The 16,798-nt window shown below is 41.9% G+C and overlaps 1 protein-coding gene across 7 annotated transcripts; it reads left to right on the top strand.

Moving 5' to 3' along the window:
- Positions 1 to 670: 670 nt before the first annotated feature.
- Positions 671 to 14,400, top strand: SLC25A15 (solute carrier family 25 member 15). 7 transcript variants are annotated; one of them, XM_064645794.1, is made up of 9 exons: positions 672 to 795; positions 1,361 to 1,467; positions 2,221 to 2,298; positions 3,183 to 3,310; positions 6,197 to 6,455; positions 9,416 to 9,553; positions 9,882 to 10,051; positions 11,084 to 11,242; positions 12,118 to 14,400. In XM_064645794.1, exons 4-9 carry the CDS (start codon positions 3,256 to 3,258, stop codon positions 12,240 to 12,242), a joined length of 906 nt encoding a protein of 301 aa, XP_064501864.1. In that variant the 5' UTR covers positions 672 to 795; positions 1,361 to 1,467; positions 2,221 to 2,298; positions 3,183 to 3,255; the 3' UTR covers positions 12,243 to 14,400. The 7 variants fall into 7 exon arrangements, with proteins under 7 accessions (XP_064501869.1, XP_064501864.1, XP_064501865.1 ...); XM_064645795.1 differs by having other exon boundaries at positions 1,361 to 1,471; XM_064645796.1 differs by lacking the exon at positions 672 to 795 and adding an exon at positions 960 to 1,136.
- The last annotated feature ends 2,398 nt before the right edge of the window (positions 14,401 to 16,798 follow it).

The raw sequence follows: 16,798 nt of genomic DNA, 5'->3' as shown, positions 1-16,798 counted from the left end.
ACTTAACTTTATGGTATTTATAATGCTTTTGCCTTGGTTTGGGTTTTGAAAGTAGGAGCCATCAGATTTATTTGGTGGAAAAAAATGGATCTAAGCTCAAATATGTAGGTCTGGGTATCCAATCCACACAAACGTGTGCAGCTCAACAGGGATTACAGGCATACATTGTTTCCCAAGTATGACTGACCACTGATATACATGATGTACTGCTTTCAACTGGGCATTGTTTCTGACAAGCCTTATTGCAAGCACTTCAGTTAACTGCAAATCAAAAGGGGAAAAAAAAAGTGCTCTGTAGTTTCAGCTGAGGAAAGTGATATTAGCACTAACCACAGTGGTTTAGGCCACTATATATGCGACAGGATCATTAAAGTGACAGCTTAGGAGAGTGTCTCAGGAGTCATAACACAAACTGCTGTTATTCCAGAGTACGCAATTCCTAAATAAATCCTTCTTCATAACAAAATTTAAAAGAAAACCCAACCACGCAACAAAAAAAAAAAAAAAAAAAAAAAAAAAAAAAAGAAAAAAAGAAAAAAAGAAAAAAAGAAAAAAAGAAAAAAATACTACGGTTGTAATTCATAGATTCGGCTGCATCCTGCTCAATGAGCTTAAACACCGCCCAGCCCCAGCTTAAACACAGCCCAGCCCCACCGCCCCCCCCCGCCACTACCCCGGCCCGCGCCTTTCCCGGGCCGCGGCGGGGCCGCGCCGCCTCCATCGCCGCCTCCATATATATATATATGGGAAGGGCAGCGGCGGCGGGACCGCTGCAGTGGGGGGACGGCGGCTCTGGTGAGTGGCGGTGCCGGGCGGGGGCAGCGGGTCGGCCAGGCTGGGGGTCCCCCCGGCTCGGGAGCCGGGCGGGCAGGCCTGGGATGCGCGGCGGGCGCGGGGTGGGGCCCCTCGGGAAGCGGCGGCGCGTGCGGCCGCAGGGGAGAGGCGTTGTCCGGGGTCGGGCGGGCCCTGCTCCCCCGGGCCTCCGCAGAACGCAGGCCAGGGCGTCCTGCTCCGAATGGGCGGGTGTTGGCGGAGCGGGAATCCTGAGCCTTCCTCCCCGAAGGAGCCTGAGCTGCGGTGTGGCCCCCGCCCGGCCCGCCCGCAGCGGCCGCGAGCACGTGTGACAGCCCGGCGCGGTGAGCCCCGGCACCGCCCCGCTCTGCTGCGCCGGGTGCCGGCCTGCTGGGACCCTGGGGAGCGCAGTCACGGCCTGCCCGTGCGGGCTACGGCAAGAAGCAGGACTGCCTTCTGGGTTTAGCTACTCAGTGTTTGGAGAAGGCATCAGCAGAGAGAAACATCTAGGGCTGCGGGAGGAGGACCCAGCAGGACCTGTTACACTAACTAATGCTTCTGTTTTCAGATTTGACGCTTGGGTTCGATTTGGAAATAACAGAGCAGTTGTTGCCTTGCTTTATCTACAAGCAGCTTTTAATCTATTAGTGTTATTACAAATAAGAAAAAAAATAGGTATGTACATATATAATACTGGTTTAGTTTTGACTAAGACTTAAATTTGATGAAAGTGACACTGTGATGATATGGATCAGGCAGCTAGACTTCCTTTGCTCTTAAAGTCCATGTTTTTATAGGCATATTTTTTTTTTCCTTCTGCTGCCAAGTTTTCTGTGGGTGATTTGGCATGTGCTCCCTTTAGGGACTGGCACAAGTCGATAAGCACTCAGCACGATGAAAGCAGTGTATATTTTACTGAACACAAGCAGTTGTTGCTCTCTAGTAATTCCCTTCATTCAAAGTCTGTCTCACTGGTCTGTTGTTCTTTTCCTCTAAATTAGGTGCAAAACTGTGGAGTGCTCTGTGAACACTAATGAGGTGTATAGGATAACAAAGTGCAATTTGGCCTTGGAGTCTCCATTGTGAAATAACACCTAGCATGCTATGGTGTCAGTAGCAAAACAGTTCAAGTCTGAAGCCACAATTTGAAAACTGAATGTGTTAGTGCCATTTATTACAAGAGTAATTATTTATTTTGTTTTAAATCCATTATGTTTAGATTTATGCAGCACATCTGAAACAGATTGGATGGGTAAAGTCACTGAGTGACAGTATTTGGCCTACTGGAGTATTTTTTAAGGTTCAGGAATAATAAATCTGTTTAGAGACAGGTTTTCTTAAAGCCTTGCTTGTATTCAAGTATCTGTGCTTCTTGTACAACGGCTGTGTTTTGTACAGTATGATTTTTTTATTATCCTTTCAATGTAGCCTACTGGAAATTGTTTCCCATTCGTATTACCCCAAAATATATTTTGAGAAGTAACAGGCTTCAAAAGAAGTACTATAGTAGGTAAAAGAGTGAAAATTGTTCTGTTTATTGATATACTGTGCTTGAAGCCAGGCTTAAAAGTCAATGAGGTGCTGATTCACGTGTGTATTTGTGTGGTAAATTTTAAGACTCCTGCAGCTTTTTGACAGCACTACCAGCCAAGTGTCTCACTCAGCAGCATGGTTCTGAAACAGTTGGAGCTCTTTTGTCCCAGATATATAAGCTTAACTGCTTGCCCAGTGTACCTTGCTGCAAATTTGAAAATTGAATTCATTTGAATGCTTTATTTCAAAGTGTCACCTTTGTATTTCTGCTTTCCAGCTCCCTTACTGAGAGATGAGTTGCAATTCTTATTTATAATATGCTGGTGTGTGGAACTTGCACTGGGAACATGACAGCCAGACACAATTCAAGATGTTCATGTTCATTTCCATTCTACTCATCTTTTGAGAATCACTTAATGTACTTGTATCATCATGGATAGTTTTCTTACCTGCTCTTCACCATGAGGAGAGGAGATTCTCTGTTTTGTTTTATAGGTGAGGAGCTGAGACAGGGGTGAAATATTCCTGCCAGCTAGCCTTAGACACCTGATGTGAGACTATGCTTCTATAATCAATATAAAGGTAATGCTCAGCACTGTTCCCTGGATGTACTCCTTGCTTTCATTTGAGATATCCAGGGAAATTAGAAGCTGGAAAGCCCAAGAAAGATGAAGCTAGGTGTAATACTCCAGAAGACATGCTTAATGCAGCAAAATTGGTCAAAATACAAATATGCTAAGTCTCACTCCTGGGCACAGGAATTTCTGGCTCTAAATGGAAGAGTGGATGTGAAAGCATTCCTGTGATGCTTTTGCCTGTCAAGTTATTGTAAATTGTGTATTTTTCTCTTCCCTCAGGAGACAACTATCTCCATACCTACGAGGAAACAGGAGACTTTGCTCTGAAGTAACCGGTAAACAAGTGTGAAGCATGAGGATTAACTCTGCTATTCAGGCTGCTATTGACCTCACAGCAGGAGCTGCAGGTAATGCTGGAGAGAGCTTAATTGCACAAAACTTCTGAGAGACAGTTTTAATGCCTTTAACAAATGTAAAAGCAGTGTCCTTTTGCTATAAAAAGCCTCACCTTCTGCACTGTAAGGATACAGAGGTGAAGCAGTGACCTTAGCCAGTGTTGTAACTGTATCACTATTGCTCTTCTCCAGTGAAACCCCTGCCACGCAGTGAAGGCATAACCCCTTATTTCAGACTAATCATCTTCTGTGAGGAGGTTTAAATTCTCCTGTTTACATGAGTCCAAGAATCAAGCAGAGTTTTGGAATGAAGTCAGTGCATGAGTGATTGAGGTGCTGCTTTTGTCACAGGAACCCTCTCTAATTGAAAGAGACAAGAAGCTATCTGACGGGTTACTGGCTCAGACAACATCCTCTAAATGCTGTGCAGCTCAGTAGTAGAACTGATGATGAATTCACTTAACTGACTTCCCTTTCAGTCTAGTCTGTGCCATAAAGTTTTACTGGACTAGTTATGTGGAAATGGTTGTATTGTCTCGCTGATATTGCCATGTTGGTAATGTCTGTGTCTGAGGGATGTGGCTTTTAATTCTGCCAGGGAAAAGGGGTCTTTTTTGACATTTCTTAGCCAACAGTGTTTATACAGAAAAGGTGGAAGATTTGTCTAATTTACTGTTGTAACAAGTTGGACAATTTTATGGATTTTTTTCTTTCCCATACAATGACTATTACAGTCAGTCCTTTTATGACTCTGTTAATGCTGTGAATATGTCAGTATTAATGGTGTTGTGTTCACTGGTAGTTATTTGGGGTCATTTGTCATAGTGGAGGTTAACAGTGCAATGAGAAAGCAAAGGGTGACAGATAGCACGAGACCAGTGTGGCAGTCTCTGCACTCTTTAGAAAATGTATCTAAGTAAGCAAACAGCTTGTTCCTCCAGCAAATTCATAACCTGGTTTTACCTTCCTCTCCAGATACTAGTCTTGACTACCTGTTAAGTAACGACACACTGGGGCAAGTAAATTCTGAACAAGAAAAAATAAGTCATTTAGCTCTCTGTGGGTCATAGTCCTTTGCCTAGGATCTAAGCAACATCTGATTACTTCTTTGATTCAGTAGGACTCTTTTCTCATTATTGCCATGTTGTTATAGAACCACACTTGTCTAAATGTTCAAACAGATTTGACTTTTTTTGTTTTCTTGTTTGTTTTTGTTTTGTAGTTGGGTTTTTTATGACTCTTTACTGCTGGCTGGAAGAATTATTTTTTTCTTTAGTATTTTAGATAATAACTAGGACCCTTGGTCTTTATCTTGAGGCTTACAAAGTTCTTTGCTGTAGTTCACTAGGCTTTTTGTACCACCTCCAATGACAGTCTTTTTGGAACAACCATTCTCTGTCAACTCCCAATTTTTCAGCTTTACATTTCCAAGACCATTCCTGGTTTTCCTGGGTAGTAGCCATTATTTTATTACAGAAACCTAGCATTTGTCCTGTAAATTAATATCTACCTTCCCTGCAAATACCATTGGCTGAGCCTTTCCAGCTCTGCTTTTCATTTGAAGCTTACATGGATGTTACTGGTCTGATCCAGCTACTTTTCTCCTTGGTTATCCTTCCATAACAGGAAACTCTTTGTGCTTCCTTGCATGATTTGCTCTGAAGCTTTTAACCATCTGGTTGAGAATGAGGTTTTATGGCAGCTAGACTTGAATTTCTCCAAAAAGCCTGAAGTACCTCTTTGCAGAGGAGCAAGAATGTAACACAAATGTGTTTGCAAAGAGTAAAACAGATTGTAAATAACATTCCTGAAACAAACACTTGCTTACTCTTCTCCCCACATAAAAGACACAGAACTAATCTTAATTGGATTCACACATTTGTTTCCATTTCAGTTACTTTGTTATCTCCATTTACAGATAATTTAAGGTATATGCCTGTCAACCTTGCTTTGGTTAAAGATGAACTTCTGTTTTAGGATGGTTCTCTCTTTCTAAAAAAAGCAAAACCATAAAGCCTATATAAGGCACACGTATCATGTGCTTCCTGGCAGGTGTCTGCTTCTAATAGATTGCTATCACTGTACACTGTTTCTTACTGAAAAAGTGTAACATTAGCTCTTTCTGCAGGCTACAGAATTGAGTTAGATCTTGTGGAGGGACACTGCACTGTGAGCGAAATGGTTACTGATGACGTTAATGGAAATATCTCACAAGTCTTCAGGGTATTGACCTTGCAGTTCAGTTTGGAAAAGATATCATGTTGAGAAACTTTGCCCTTTTGTCCTTTTTCAGCTTATACTCAACACTTTCTTCCAGTATGTGGAAATAAATGTACTTAAGAGCCATCTGGAGTTTTGAAGTAAAGGGTTTGAGTCTTTGGTTATCAACTTATTATATATGATCAGTTTAGCACTCTCAGCAGTGTTCCTTCTGCCCTGGAGGAAAAACTTGATTACTAATCTTTCAGGGGGTTTTTGGTTTTTTATTATTGGAATGTAAAATCAGATGGTTTCTGAATCACATCACAAATAAGCAAAGGAAAATGCTACTCAACTCATTGACACAAGTGACTTGATTGCAGAACAATACTTCTAATTCAGCACAAGTTTATACACGTGAGCTGATTCATTTAGATGCTTGCTTTTCCTGAGGTAAAGAAATGTTTAATGATAATCGTGCTATTACTGCCCCTTCGCCTGATTTTAATTTCTTAGGGTAACTAAATTCACCACTGACAATTGATGCTATTGTGCTAAAATCAGTGCACTTTTCTTTTCCTACAGAGAATTAAATTTATCTTTGCTTTTTGTGTGATTTTGCTAATACTGGTGCTTGAGTATAGATGTCAAAGTTGTGATAACCTTCAGCCACCCTCTTAACTTCCACTGCTTGCTTAGGTGGGACAGCATGCGTGGTGACTGGCCAGCCCTTTGACACCGCAAAGGTGAAGATGCAGACGTTCCCCAACATGTACAAAGGACTTGTTGACTGTTTTGTGAAAACCTATAAGCAAGTGGGGTTTCGAGGCTTCTACAAGGGAACCACACCAGCCCTTCTAGCCAACATCGCAGAGAACTCTGTTCTGTTCATGTGCTATGGATTTTGCCAACAAATTGTGAGAAGAATTGTTGGAGTCGACAGGAAAACAAAGCTCAGGTTAGTAATAAAAATCTGGCTTGTGTTTTAAAATAAATAAATAAAAAATCATGCCATTGTTACTTGCCAATACTGTATTGTCAGGGTGCAAGTGATGTTCCACGCCTTTCTCTGCCAGTATAAAGTGGAATATAGACCTTTATGTGATGATATGGTGTCTAAATATAATAGAGCCACCTACTAACCAGTCACTATAGCTGGCTGGTTTAGATAATCACAACTTAACTGGAGTATTCAAGACCTGGAACATTTTTATCAATGGAACTGAGCATTGCAACACCTTGATGTCTAGGTTGTTCTGATTTTGAAGGGGAGCTAGTGTTTCTTCTTACAGGGAGGCATACTAAAGGGAAAAGACAGTTTTCTAATATTGCCTTGTTTTTAAAAATTATTTATTTAAGTTTCAAAAGCTTGAATGTAATGGTGGTTAGATGAAAGGTCTCATTTTGAAGAGTGTGTTGTGTACTACACTGGCAAAAAGTGATTGCCTAAAGAATAAGAAAGAAGTGTTTAATACTTACTGAGTCCTCTGCCAAGTTTGTTCTTAGTTCAGAGGACTTCTTGATTCTGGTTTGATCCAGTCACTGACTTTGGATCTTTTGAAGACTTGTTCAGTCTCCTCTTGAATTCTTCTAACTACCTTGCCTCTGAAGTACACTTTGGCAGGGAGCCCTGCAGAAGATAGTCATTAACTCCGTAACTGTTGATCCTTAGCCACTGGGATTTTGTAGATCTCTATCCATTGCTCCATGCCCCTCTTCCCCACCTGAATCTTTTCTTATATGGGAGAACTGCAGCCCTCCTAATCAATGAGCACTCTGAAGCTGTTCCTTTAGCTGTCATTGCTGTCTTTCTCTGAAACTCCTGTAATTCTAATGTGTCTGGGGATTTAGCTTATGAGACCAGAGTTGTGCAGAGTATTCAAGATGTGAACAGATTGTGGATTTATGCACTGGCACAATGATTATGATCTTCTAGCTAGGATGGCTGTTCTCCAGATGCATCACTTTAGAGCTGTCAGTGGCCCAGCAGTCTCAATGTGCCTTACTGTTATGCATTTCTTAAGGTATGTCTTCTGTGCAGCACTAAGATTAGCTGCACCTTCTCCATCCTTGTGCTATGCCACAGGATGCAAAAGACTTCTCTTACTGTCCTAACTCCATTCATTCAAAGGGTAATGCAAGGCTAACCACATTCAGCTTTGTATTAATAGCTTTGTTCTGCCTCTGTCATATGTGTCTCCAGTGGAAGTAGCAGGCCATGATTCTGCATTTGAGATCTCTGACATGATACGGGTAGCTTCCTAAGTGCAAGACAATTATCTAAAAGTGACATTAAGTGAGGTGTTTCTCCTGTCACACTAAGACATGCTGTATCTTAAAACTGAGGCCTTCTATGAGGGGAATATGAAGTGAAGAAACAAATCATCTCTACTTGCATTATTTTTCACTGTTTTCTGACAGTTAAGACCCTTCAGCTGAGGCAAGACTGTTTTCACCTTTCCTTATTGGTTTCTTAAATCAGAGGGTTTCTGCTTGCTCAGCTTACAGATTCCTTACCATTTCCTATCCACTAAAATGTTGGCGGTAGGCCTACCAGCATGTTTCACTTCTTAACCTTCTTTTATGATCATCCTGGGAGGTAGACCACAGATGTGCAGAGGTCCTAGGATTATCTCATGTGACTGAGACAGCATGTTTATGCTGTGTGCAATGGAGGTAGTGCAGGAAACTTTGAACCGTACATTGGTGTACTACTGTCCTTGGAGTCAGATACAGAATGGAAATGTAATTTGAGTATGTAACAATAGCAAGTTGCATTTGGCATCTGATCCTTCTTTCCTTGGTCAGATAATGGTGCTTTTCAGATCCAGGGTGGCTGCTTAATGTCTTGTTGATTCAAGATCAAATAGCGTGAGTGTAGAGCTGTCACTGCTATATCTGATTATGTCATGAGCTTTGCTTCATGTCACAACTTCAGTTTCGTGATGCTTCTGCAAGGTGAAAAATTGTAGCTTTAATCTCTGATACTATAGATGTATCAAACTGCTGGACACAGGGCAAACATCTCCCTTGTATGGAAAGAATTTCTGTGCTGCAATGAGGTTGGTCTCAGCTGTGCCGACTCCCCAGCTTCTGAAAGAAGAGAGAAGCTCCACTTCTGTGCTATTGTGCAGCTCCTGTCTAACACATCAGAATCTGAAGGAGCCTGTTTAAAATGCATCATAAATCAGTATGACCCTCGAATACCAGCCTTTTGAGTCCTGGCAGTTTAGCAACCCCAGAATTTGTAAATTGTATGTGTAAAATCACCACAAAGTAAGCCCTAGTTTTGGAATACTGTGAGTCATTGCAGATGACAGTGCTGTCTTGTTCAGTGTTGTAGTTTATGTTTGTCTGTGCTATCTCTGATTCACATTGTTGCATTCATGGTAATACATCCATAGAAAGATTACAGTGATCCATTGTGCCTTGCTTTCAGTTTTCTATCATCTTTCACTGAAATCCTGTATTAATACTGGTAAAGTGAATTTGAAAACACTGACATCTATCTATACGAGGTGATTGTTGCTCCTGTTCTCTTCGAGGAAGTAACTAGTACCCAAAAGTTGCCCAGGAAAACAAGTCTATGGAAATCTTTATAAAAGCCAAAAAGGGGAATATTTGATGGTGTTTATTGTGCTGCAATCACTGAAGTACAGCAAAAAGGGTAGAGGTTGCAATATATCTTCCTGGGTGTCAGAAGGATGTCTTTGTGTTGCAAAGAAGATAGGATGAGCTAGTTTTTTCCTCTCTCTAGTTCAAGTAACTGCCCTTTTCCCTTGAGACTCTTTCTACCAGGATTGCCAGTTTTTCTTGAGGATATTTAGAGTAGAGGTTCAGGAAGCTGATTGCTGGTGTGGTGGCTCCACTGCACTAAAGGTCATTGCCCAAATACCTTCTTCAGTTTCTTTCTTGCAGTGATCTGCAGAATGCTGCTGCAGGCTCCTTCGCCTCTGCCTTTGCCACCCTTGTCCTCTGCCCCACAGAGCTGGTGAAGTGCCGGCTACAGGCCATGTATGAAATGCAGTTGTCAGGAAAGATAATCCAGGGACACAAGTAAGTATACACCTTGCTCAGTATCTCTGAAACCATTTTATGTGTATTATTACTTTAAATTCTGTATTGGCTCAGTGTCACATTTGTAGTTCCTTGCTAATCAGAGCAGAGTTGTGGCTGGAAGGGTCACAGCCTGCAGGCCTTTTGGGTACTAGTAAAGCTGGATGCCAGTGAAGGGCTCCTAGCAGAATCTTGTTCTAAGTCTTACTTTAATTCTGGTGTTTACACAATAGGTCTAGCCCTTAATTGTCACTGCAGTTGCCTTTGTTCTGTAACCTCTCATTATCTGACTATTAAGCATCACTAACTGGATCAACCTCTCTATTAGTACAGTTTGGTCAGTAGTGAAGGGTGTTATTCAAAAGGATGGCCCCCTTGGATTTTACCGTGGCCTGTCAAGCACTTTGCTGCGGGAAGTCCCAGGCTATTTCTTCTTCTTTGGAGGGTATGAACTGAGCCGGACATTCTTTGCCTCTGGGAGATCAAAAGATGATTTAGGTATGGTGACTCTTTTTCCAGGCGTGTTTTAGCATGTTGTTATGGGGGACATAAGGGAGGGCTTATCTTCCATGAAGATACACTAACGATGCACAGCAGTTGTACAATACATGTAAAATGAAGGAAACTGGGAATAGTAAATATGGAGGTCTGCATTTTGTGTATATATAGTAATGAATTATTGAAGTGACTGCTTTCTAATGAAGCAGGATGTATTATAAATGGAAAATGAAAACAGTGAGCTAACAGTACAAAACTGCTGAAATATCTGACCGTACAGTGTAAGACAACTCTGAACTATTTCATTTCAGCAGCCATTTAGAGTGATTTTGAAGTATTTATCTGTATTCTCTTGAACAGCATGCTCAAGTGTATGCTGAAATGTATGCTGACCATTAGATGTAATTATAATGATAGTAAGAGAACACTGAGATTGAAAATTAGACGTGAAAAAAATGTGGCAATGCCAGAATAAAGACTGCCTATGTCCTGTTGAAAGACTGAACAGTAATACTTTGTCTTGCTGGGAGTCAGGATTTCAGCTGCATGCATTCTGGACTGGTTTGTTACAAAATGTTTATAAACATCTGATCTGAAATACAAAATCAGGCTGCATCATAAAAAAATGACTGATCACAAAATAACTCACTCTACTGTACCAAAGAAATCTCTGTATAGGTGATTAGTAACACTATATGACATAACTCTAAACCATTTCACAATTAGCCTTGGAAAGTAGTTACAAGTGTTAAAGCAGTAAATTTAGTTAATACAGACAAGACAGAATTCTGAGTTATGGTTTTTTAGCATGGCAAATAATCTAAGAGGCACTCTTTATAACCTTTGAGCGTCTAGTTAAACTTGTAATTTACCAGTGGCTTAAAATTAACTTAAAGGCTTGGGAGGGAGAAGAAACCGCTCTTTTGTCATAAGCAGGTTGCTCTGTTCTCTTTGCCTTTTGTAGATGAAATAATGTTATATTTGTGCTGGTGAATATTGTGGTGTGTATAAAAGGTTATTTGTTAACTTTAGGTCCTGTTCCTTTGCTACTAAGTGGAGGTTTTGGAGGCAGCTGTCTGTGGATTTCTGTGTATCCTGTGGACTGTGTCAAATCTAGAATTCAGGTTCTTTCAATGGCTGGAAAACAGGCAGGCTTTATGGGAACATTTATAACTGTTGTGAGAACTGAAGGTAAGTATGCAAGCAGAACAGCTGAATTTTATAGGGCTACAGACTGAAATCTATCTCTTCAACACTTGAAATTGCATAAGAAATCTAGTCCAGTGACAATGTGTTAGAGATAGACAATAACTGTTTCTAGCAAACACAAATATTAATGCTTCATCTAGTCTGGAAAGCTTGGAATCTAGGAATTGAGACCTACTGCATCTGCCCTGCTTCTTGGTTTAGGAGACTATTCACTTAAAGCTAACAAAAGCTCAGGAGGTATTAAAAGTAGATAAAGGAATGAGGTCCGTTACCTATGACCAAACCTAGGTTACATGAAGATTGAAGGAACTGGGTAAGTTCCATGCAGAATTTTTCTTCACCTCTAGAAGTTAATATATGGCTGATCATTGATTTATCAAACAGCCCTGTCCAGCCTGGCATGGAGACATCTACCTCAGCATCTCATCTCTGGAAAAGGCCTGGGTCAGGCATTTTGGAAGATGGTCTAAGAATGTACATGGCAGCAAATATGAATTCTGGCCCCAGTGCTAGGGAAGATACTCCTCAGAACTTAAATTTTACTTGGGGCACAGCTCCAACATAGTCCTGCTGTTTTTTCTGTCTCCTTGCCAGCTGTGGTATATCTGCTGTGAAGTGTCTCTCAGGTGACCAAGACCTTGTCATACCTGAAATAAGCTTCTAACATAAGCACTTACATGGCTAAACTCGTGTTACAATGCTAGATACTCCTATATCAATATCCAGTAACACTGTGTTAGCAGCTACACCACTGTTCACGCTCCTCTAAGCAGAAGCTTGCTTCAGTATCCCTCAAAGGTGGTTGATGCAGACAGCCAATGTATTAAATGACTAACTGGCTCTGATTTCATTTCCAGGTGTACTTGCCTTGTATTCTGGACTAACGCCAACTATGATCCGTGCGTTCGTGGCCAACGGGGCACTGTTCCTTGCCTATGAGTACAGCCGGAAACTTATGATGAAACAAATAGATTCTTACTGATACCTTCCAGCAGATAAAGAACAAACGATTATTATAAATAAATGATCAAAAATATGTAAATCACATGATGGTCTGAGGAGGGCCAAATCAGTGACCTAATTTTAGGAACTCAACTCCAGTCTAGATTTGTAATCTTTCAAAATCAGGTGATTTTATAGAGCTGTGTACATACTGCCTGAATTGCACAAGCAGAACTATCTCCATCTTGCAGATTCTGCACTAGGTACATTGCATGTCATAAATGTATTTCCTGACCTGTTATGGTGCTAAAAAGACTTATTAACCTGTGGGGTTTAATGTAACATGAGACAGTAGGCTATGATTTGCCTACAGCAAAGCACTGGTTTTACATCTCTGCTGTCATAGTGACCTTTACCAGTTGTTGCTGGTGTGTGACTCAAAAATAACATGAGTCTTGTCTAATCATACTGATTATGGATGACTTGGACATAAACCTCAACTAGACCACTGTTCTTCTCCAGCTCCCAGCTGCTCTGTGACTTGCCAAGGTCTTGGCAGATGGTGTCTGACTTACATACTCTGTCCTTCTGAATGGACTTATAAAAGTAGGAAGTGTTCACCCCCTACTACCTTGTACAAATGACATGCATGCGTTTTTGATAAAAGAAACCCAGTAACAATGATAAGGAATCTATGCAGCATTTTATTGTTTTCTAAATCCTTTCAAGCAGTGGTAGAATATGCTAAGCACTGCTTAACATAAGGCACAGTGCTGGAAATAGCTGCTGGCTCTGAGCACAGAATTGTAAGTTTGTGCAGGCTCCTGTTTGGGCCGCCTTGTCATGAACGAGTCCATGTGCTGGAAGGACAGGAAGCTGAAGAGGAGCAGAGAGCTAGAACTGTTCTTAAAGACACCTGACACTATGGTCTCTTGTATAGCACACTCTTACTTGGGCTGAGTCCTGCCCCTTGCTGTGCCTCTTCAGCCGAGTGGAAAAAGCTCATGTGACTGGATAGCTTGTATCACCTTCAGGCCTGGAGGGCATGCCTGCTTAGTCATGTTCCTTGATTAACTGTGTAGTTAGTGTTACCCAAAATAATGCAGTGACACCTATTTCCAGATGCCGCTTTTGTTCTTGAGGTAGACCATTCTTTGTACAAGCATGCTCTGCCTTGTAAGAAGCAGCTACTGTCTTATCCTGGAATAAGTCCAAGCAGGTCTCAGGTCAGCACAAGCTTGGGCCTGGAGTTGTACAGCGATGCTGTGTGCTGTAAGTGCAGCCCAGCAGTGGCGGGGGGGTGGGGCACAGACAGAGCCCTTTGACTCTCTGATAGCATCACAGCTACACAGAGAGTAGCAGCTTCTCACAGCAACCACCTTTGTTAGAGCTGGAACAGCCTCATTTTGCATGTTACAGCTTCCCTTTCAGATCCCAGAAACAGGAAGAAGCTTTAAGCCTAGATGAAATCATCTCAATACCTGCTGCCTCTTGCAGTGGAGCCAGGGTGCACCTAAGCTGGCTAATTTCTTACATTGTCACAGCCTCTGATGGAAAATGGTTGCTGGAGTTCCACAAACTCTTCTTGCTCCTCCAGCTTTCAAGTGCAGAAGGAACAAGTCATCTCCCTTTCATATACCATCAGAAAAGGTAGTTAAAGCAGGGCATGGCTGAAGAATCTTCAGTGTCTATTGCACCACTTTACCTTGATTGACTAATACAGGAGGAGCAGCAATACTCTGGAGTGCCAGTACTTTAAAGGGAATTTATACCAAATGTTTAAATAATTCAGGTAGGAGGGTGAGACTTTAAGAGTTGTTAGACTTCTCCTTTTCAAAGTTGTCTAGCTAAGAGAAATAGTATATTTGTACATGGTTCTAATAGTTACAAAAAGCTGAGGACTGACTCCACATCAGTGGAATACTTCAATCTATTTCTTAGATTTGTCTTTGCTTTCATTTTTTAAAGCTCATGGTTGCAGTTTTTAATATAGCAGTTGAAGCTTCAAGAGAAGCAGGATATTTAAAACTGAACCTACAGCAAGAAGCTGGTGACATTTTTGAGAGTTTACCTTCTGAAGTTGATGTAAGCAGGAATTTTTCCATTCACAGCTGCTTAAGCTGTACACGTGTATCAGTTGTTCAGCTAAGAACTTCATAATGGTATAGGAATTCATGGGAATAAAGTTTCATTTGATTGACTGAGTACCTGATGATTGTTTATGCAACACCATTTAACAAGCTTATCTAGCTGAGAAACAAAGAGAGATTGGAGTCAACATCACCACCTCTCTAGAATTAAAAGAAAAGACTTTTTACAACCAATGAATGTATAAAGCCCTTAAAACCAAAGGGAAAGTGGCAGCTAGAGCAAGGTGCTGTGAAACAACTGCTAATTTTATATCTTCTACTATGGAAAATGAAGCCCATGGTTCAGCGCTTGGCCTGTTGCTTCATTAGTACCAAAGACAGTTCTAGCATTAAGGTTCACCTCAACTTCTAAGTTTTTACATTACCATGATATAGGCTATAAGGTTTCCATCAGAAGAATACCAGGAGTCAGCATAAGTCACAAATTTACATATGTAAGGGATGAGAGTCCACTACCCTGAACCCAGTGAAGGTCAGTGCAACAGGGAATGCAGGACCTGTTGTTACCATCTCCTGAGCAGTGGTGCTTGGATGGCCCAAGAGAAATGTAGTATATCCCTTAAACAGCTATTTTGTTTCTCATTCTTGCTTACACAATAGTTTTTACTTAACTGCATGTGCTTCAGCTAGAAAAATCTGACTTACTGTTACAGCCTTTGCTGCTGCTACCTGAGAAAACAGGCTTACTCCATAAGCAGGAAGAGGTGTCACCTTAATTGCCCTGCCAACTGCTAGAAAGGGCATCAGCTAGTAGAAAGGGCATCCTAGGACAGCGGTATCCAATTGCCCGAGCTAAGCCAAAATGAACTTGGTCATCAGCCACTTCTAGCTGTAATAAAAGGGCGTCCTCTTCCAGCTCCAAGCACATTCATAGGGACACTGAGACCTTACATGCCTGCTTGCCCTGTTGCCCTCTAGTGCTGCAGCTGGGATCTCACAACTGCGTAACTGGGTATTTCTTCCTTTTCAAGCCAGAGATGCGGGGGTTGTATTAACCTTGCCAGCACCACTTAACCTTGAGGGGCAATTAACTCCAGAGCAACACCACAGATTGGGGAACAGCATTGCAGAAGTTGAACATGAGCCAGCACACCCTTGCAGCAAAGACTAGGCTGCTAGAGCTGGCTCTGGAGCCAGCAGGTAAGGCAGTTATGACAATCTGCTCATAGCTCTCACATCAGTCAGAGCAGACAGAGAATGCCACATCCAATTTCTTGTTCTCCAGTACAAGAAAGGCTGTGACAGACTACAGCAAGTTAAGCAGAGGGCAGTGAGAACAGATGGTGGAGAAAACAGAGTTTGTTCACCCATAATAAAAGGCTGAAGAGTCTACAGTTACCTCATTCATGGGCAGGGACAGAGCCAGGCTCTTTGCAGAGGCTTACAGGGCAGGACAAGATGCAACAGGTACAACTTAGAATCAGGGAAATTCCAACCAGGAAGGAACAGTAGTTACAAGATTAAGTACTGTGTGAAAAATGCTATCTGTGGAGATACATAGAACTAAACTAGATTGGGTGATCTAGCTCTATCTGGGCCTGTTTTACACAGGAGCTTGGACTACATGTACTTAAGTGACCCGGGCTCACTCTATCCTGCACCTAGGCCTGCAAACAAGTGATAGGACTCTGTTGGCCATTCAAGACAGGCTTTAGCCTCCACACTTGAAGTACAGTGCTGATAGAAGCAGCTTCCAAGAGCCTGGCTCCTAAGTCCTAGATAATTACACAATAGCAAAAGTTCAGTCCACATGAGTACTTCATACCACTATCCCCAAGTGAGCACATGGAAGGTATGTGACCTCTGCTTACCCCATTAACTGTAAAGCTACATCACTTCCCTTCTACTCTTGGTTCCTAACAATTTAAAGACTAAGGAAGCAACAGAATCAAGAAGCTAACACCTGAACATATTTCACATTGAGGAAGATATAGTCTCCATAGAAGAGCTGCACTGCTGAGAACATTTGGAAGCAGAATAAAAGTCTCCTGGAAGTTGTGAATTACAGGTCTTAGTACAGCTCAAGAGGGGTCAGTGAGCATTTGCACTATTAGCTCAAATGGGCAGGTGCACAGATCAAACCCACCACATGCAGATATTAAGGCAAGCCTCACTAAGTGATCCCAGGCAGCTGTCATGCTCCTGAGCTGATGAGACACAAACTTAAGTCTTAGGGCATGTGGCCATCGCAGCCCTTTGTGGGGAGGTACAGCAGTAGAAAAGCAGCTGTGCAGTCTCCAACCCCCACAGGCAGCTCCCAGGACACATGTTGCTCAAACTCCTACACCAATGACTCCTGATGAAGAGCAGTTTAATACCAAGGCTTCTACTGAAGCAGCAGTAATCTGACATAGGAAGACTAATATTTCTCCCTCAAAATTCCCATATTCTACTGATCTGTGGAAAACCCTGGTGCTGAGGGAGATGTGTCAGATTTTTTCAGTCT

The sequence above is a fragment of the Pseudopipra pipra genome, chromosome 2, assembly GCF_036250125.1.
Source record: "Pseudopipra pipra isolate bDixPip1 chromosome 2, bDixPip1.hap1, whole genome shotgun sequence".
Lineage (NCBI taxonomy): Eukaryota > Metazoa > Chordata > Aves > Passeriformes > Pipridae > Pseudopipra > Pseudopipra pipra.
Note: the sequence above shows the minus strand (reverse complement) of the source record. Positions and strands in the feature narration are given on the sequence as shown.

What these genes read in the sequence shown, in the direction of transcription:
- SLC25A15 (XM_064645799.1), top strand. Translation starts at nt 3,256, where the DNA reads ATGAGGATTAACTCTGCTATTCAGGCTGCTATTGACCTCACAGCAGGA. An exon ending in CCTCACAGCAGGAGCTGCAG is followed by an intron (nt 3,311 to 6,196) that starts GTAATGCTGGAG and finishes CTGCTTGCTTAG; the next exon opens with GTGGGACAGCATGCGTGGTG. An exon ending in AAGATAATCCAGGGACACAA is followed by an intron (nt 9,554 to 9,881) that starts GTAAGTATACAC and finishes CCTCTCTATTAG; the next exon opens with TACAGTTTGGTCAGTAGTGA.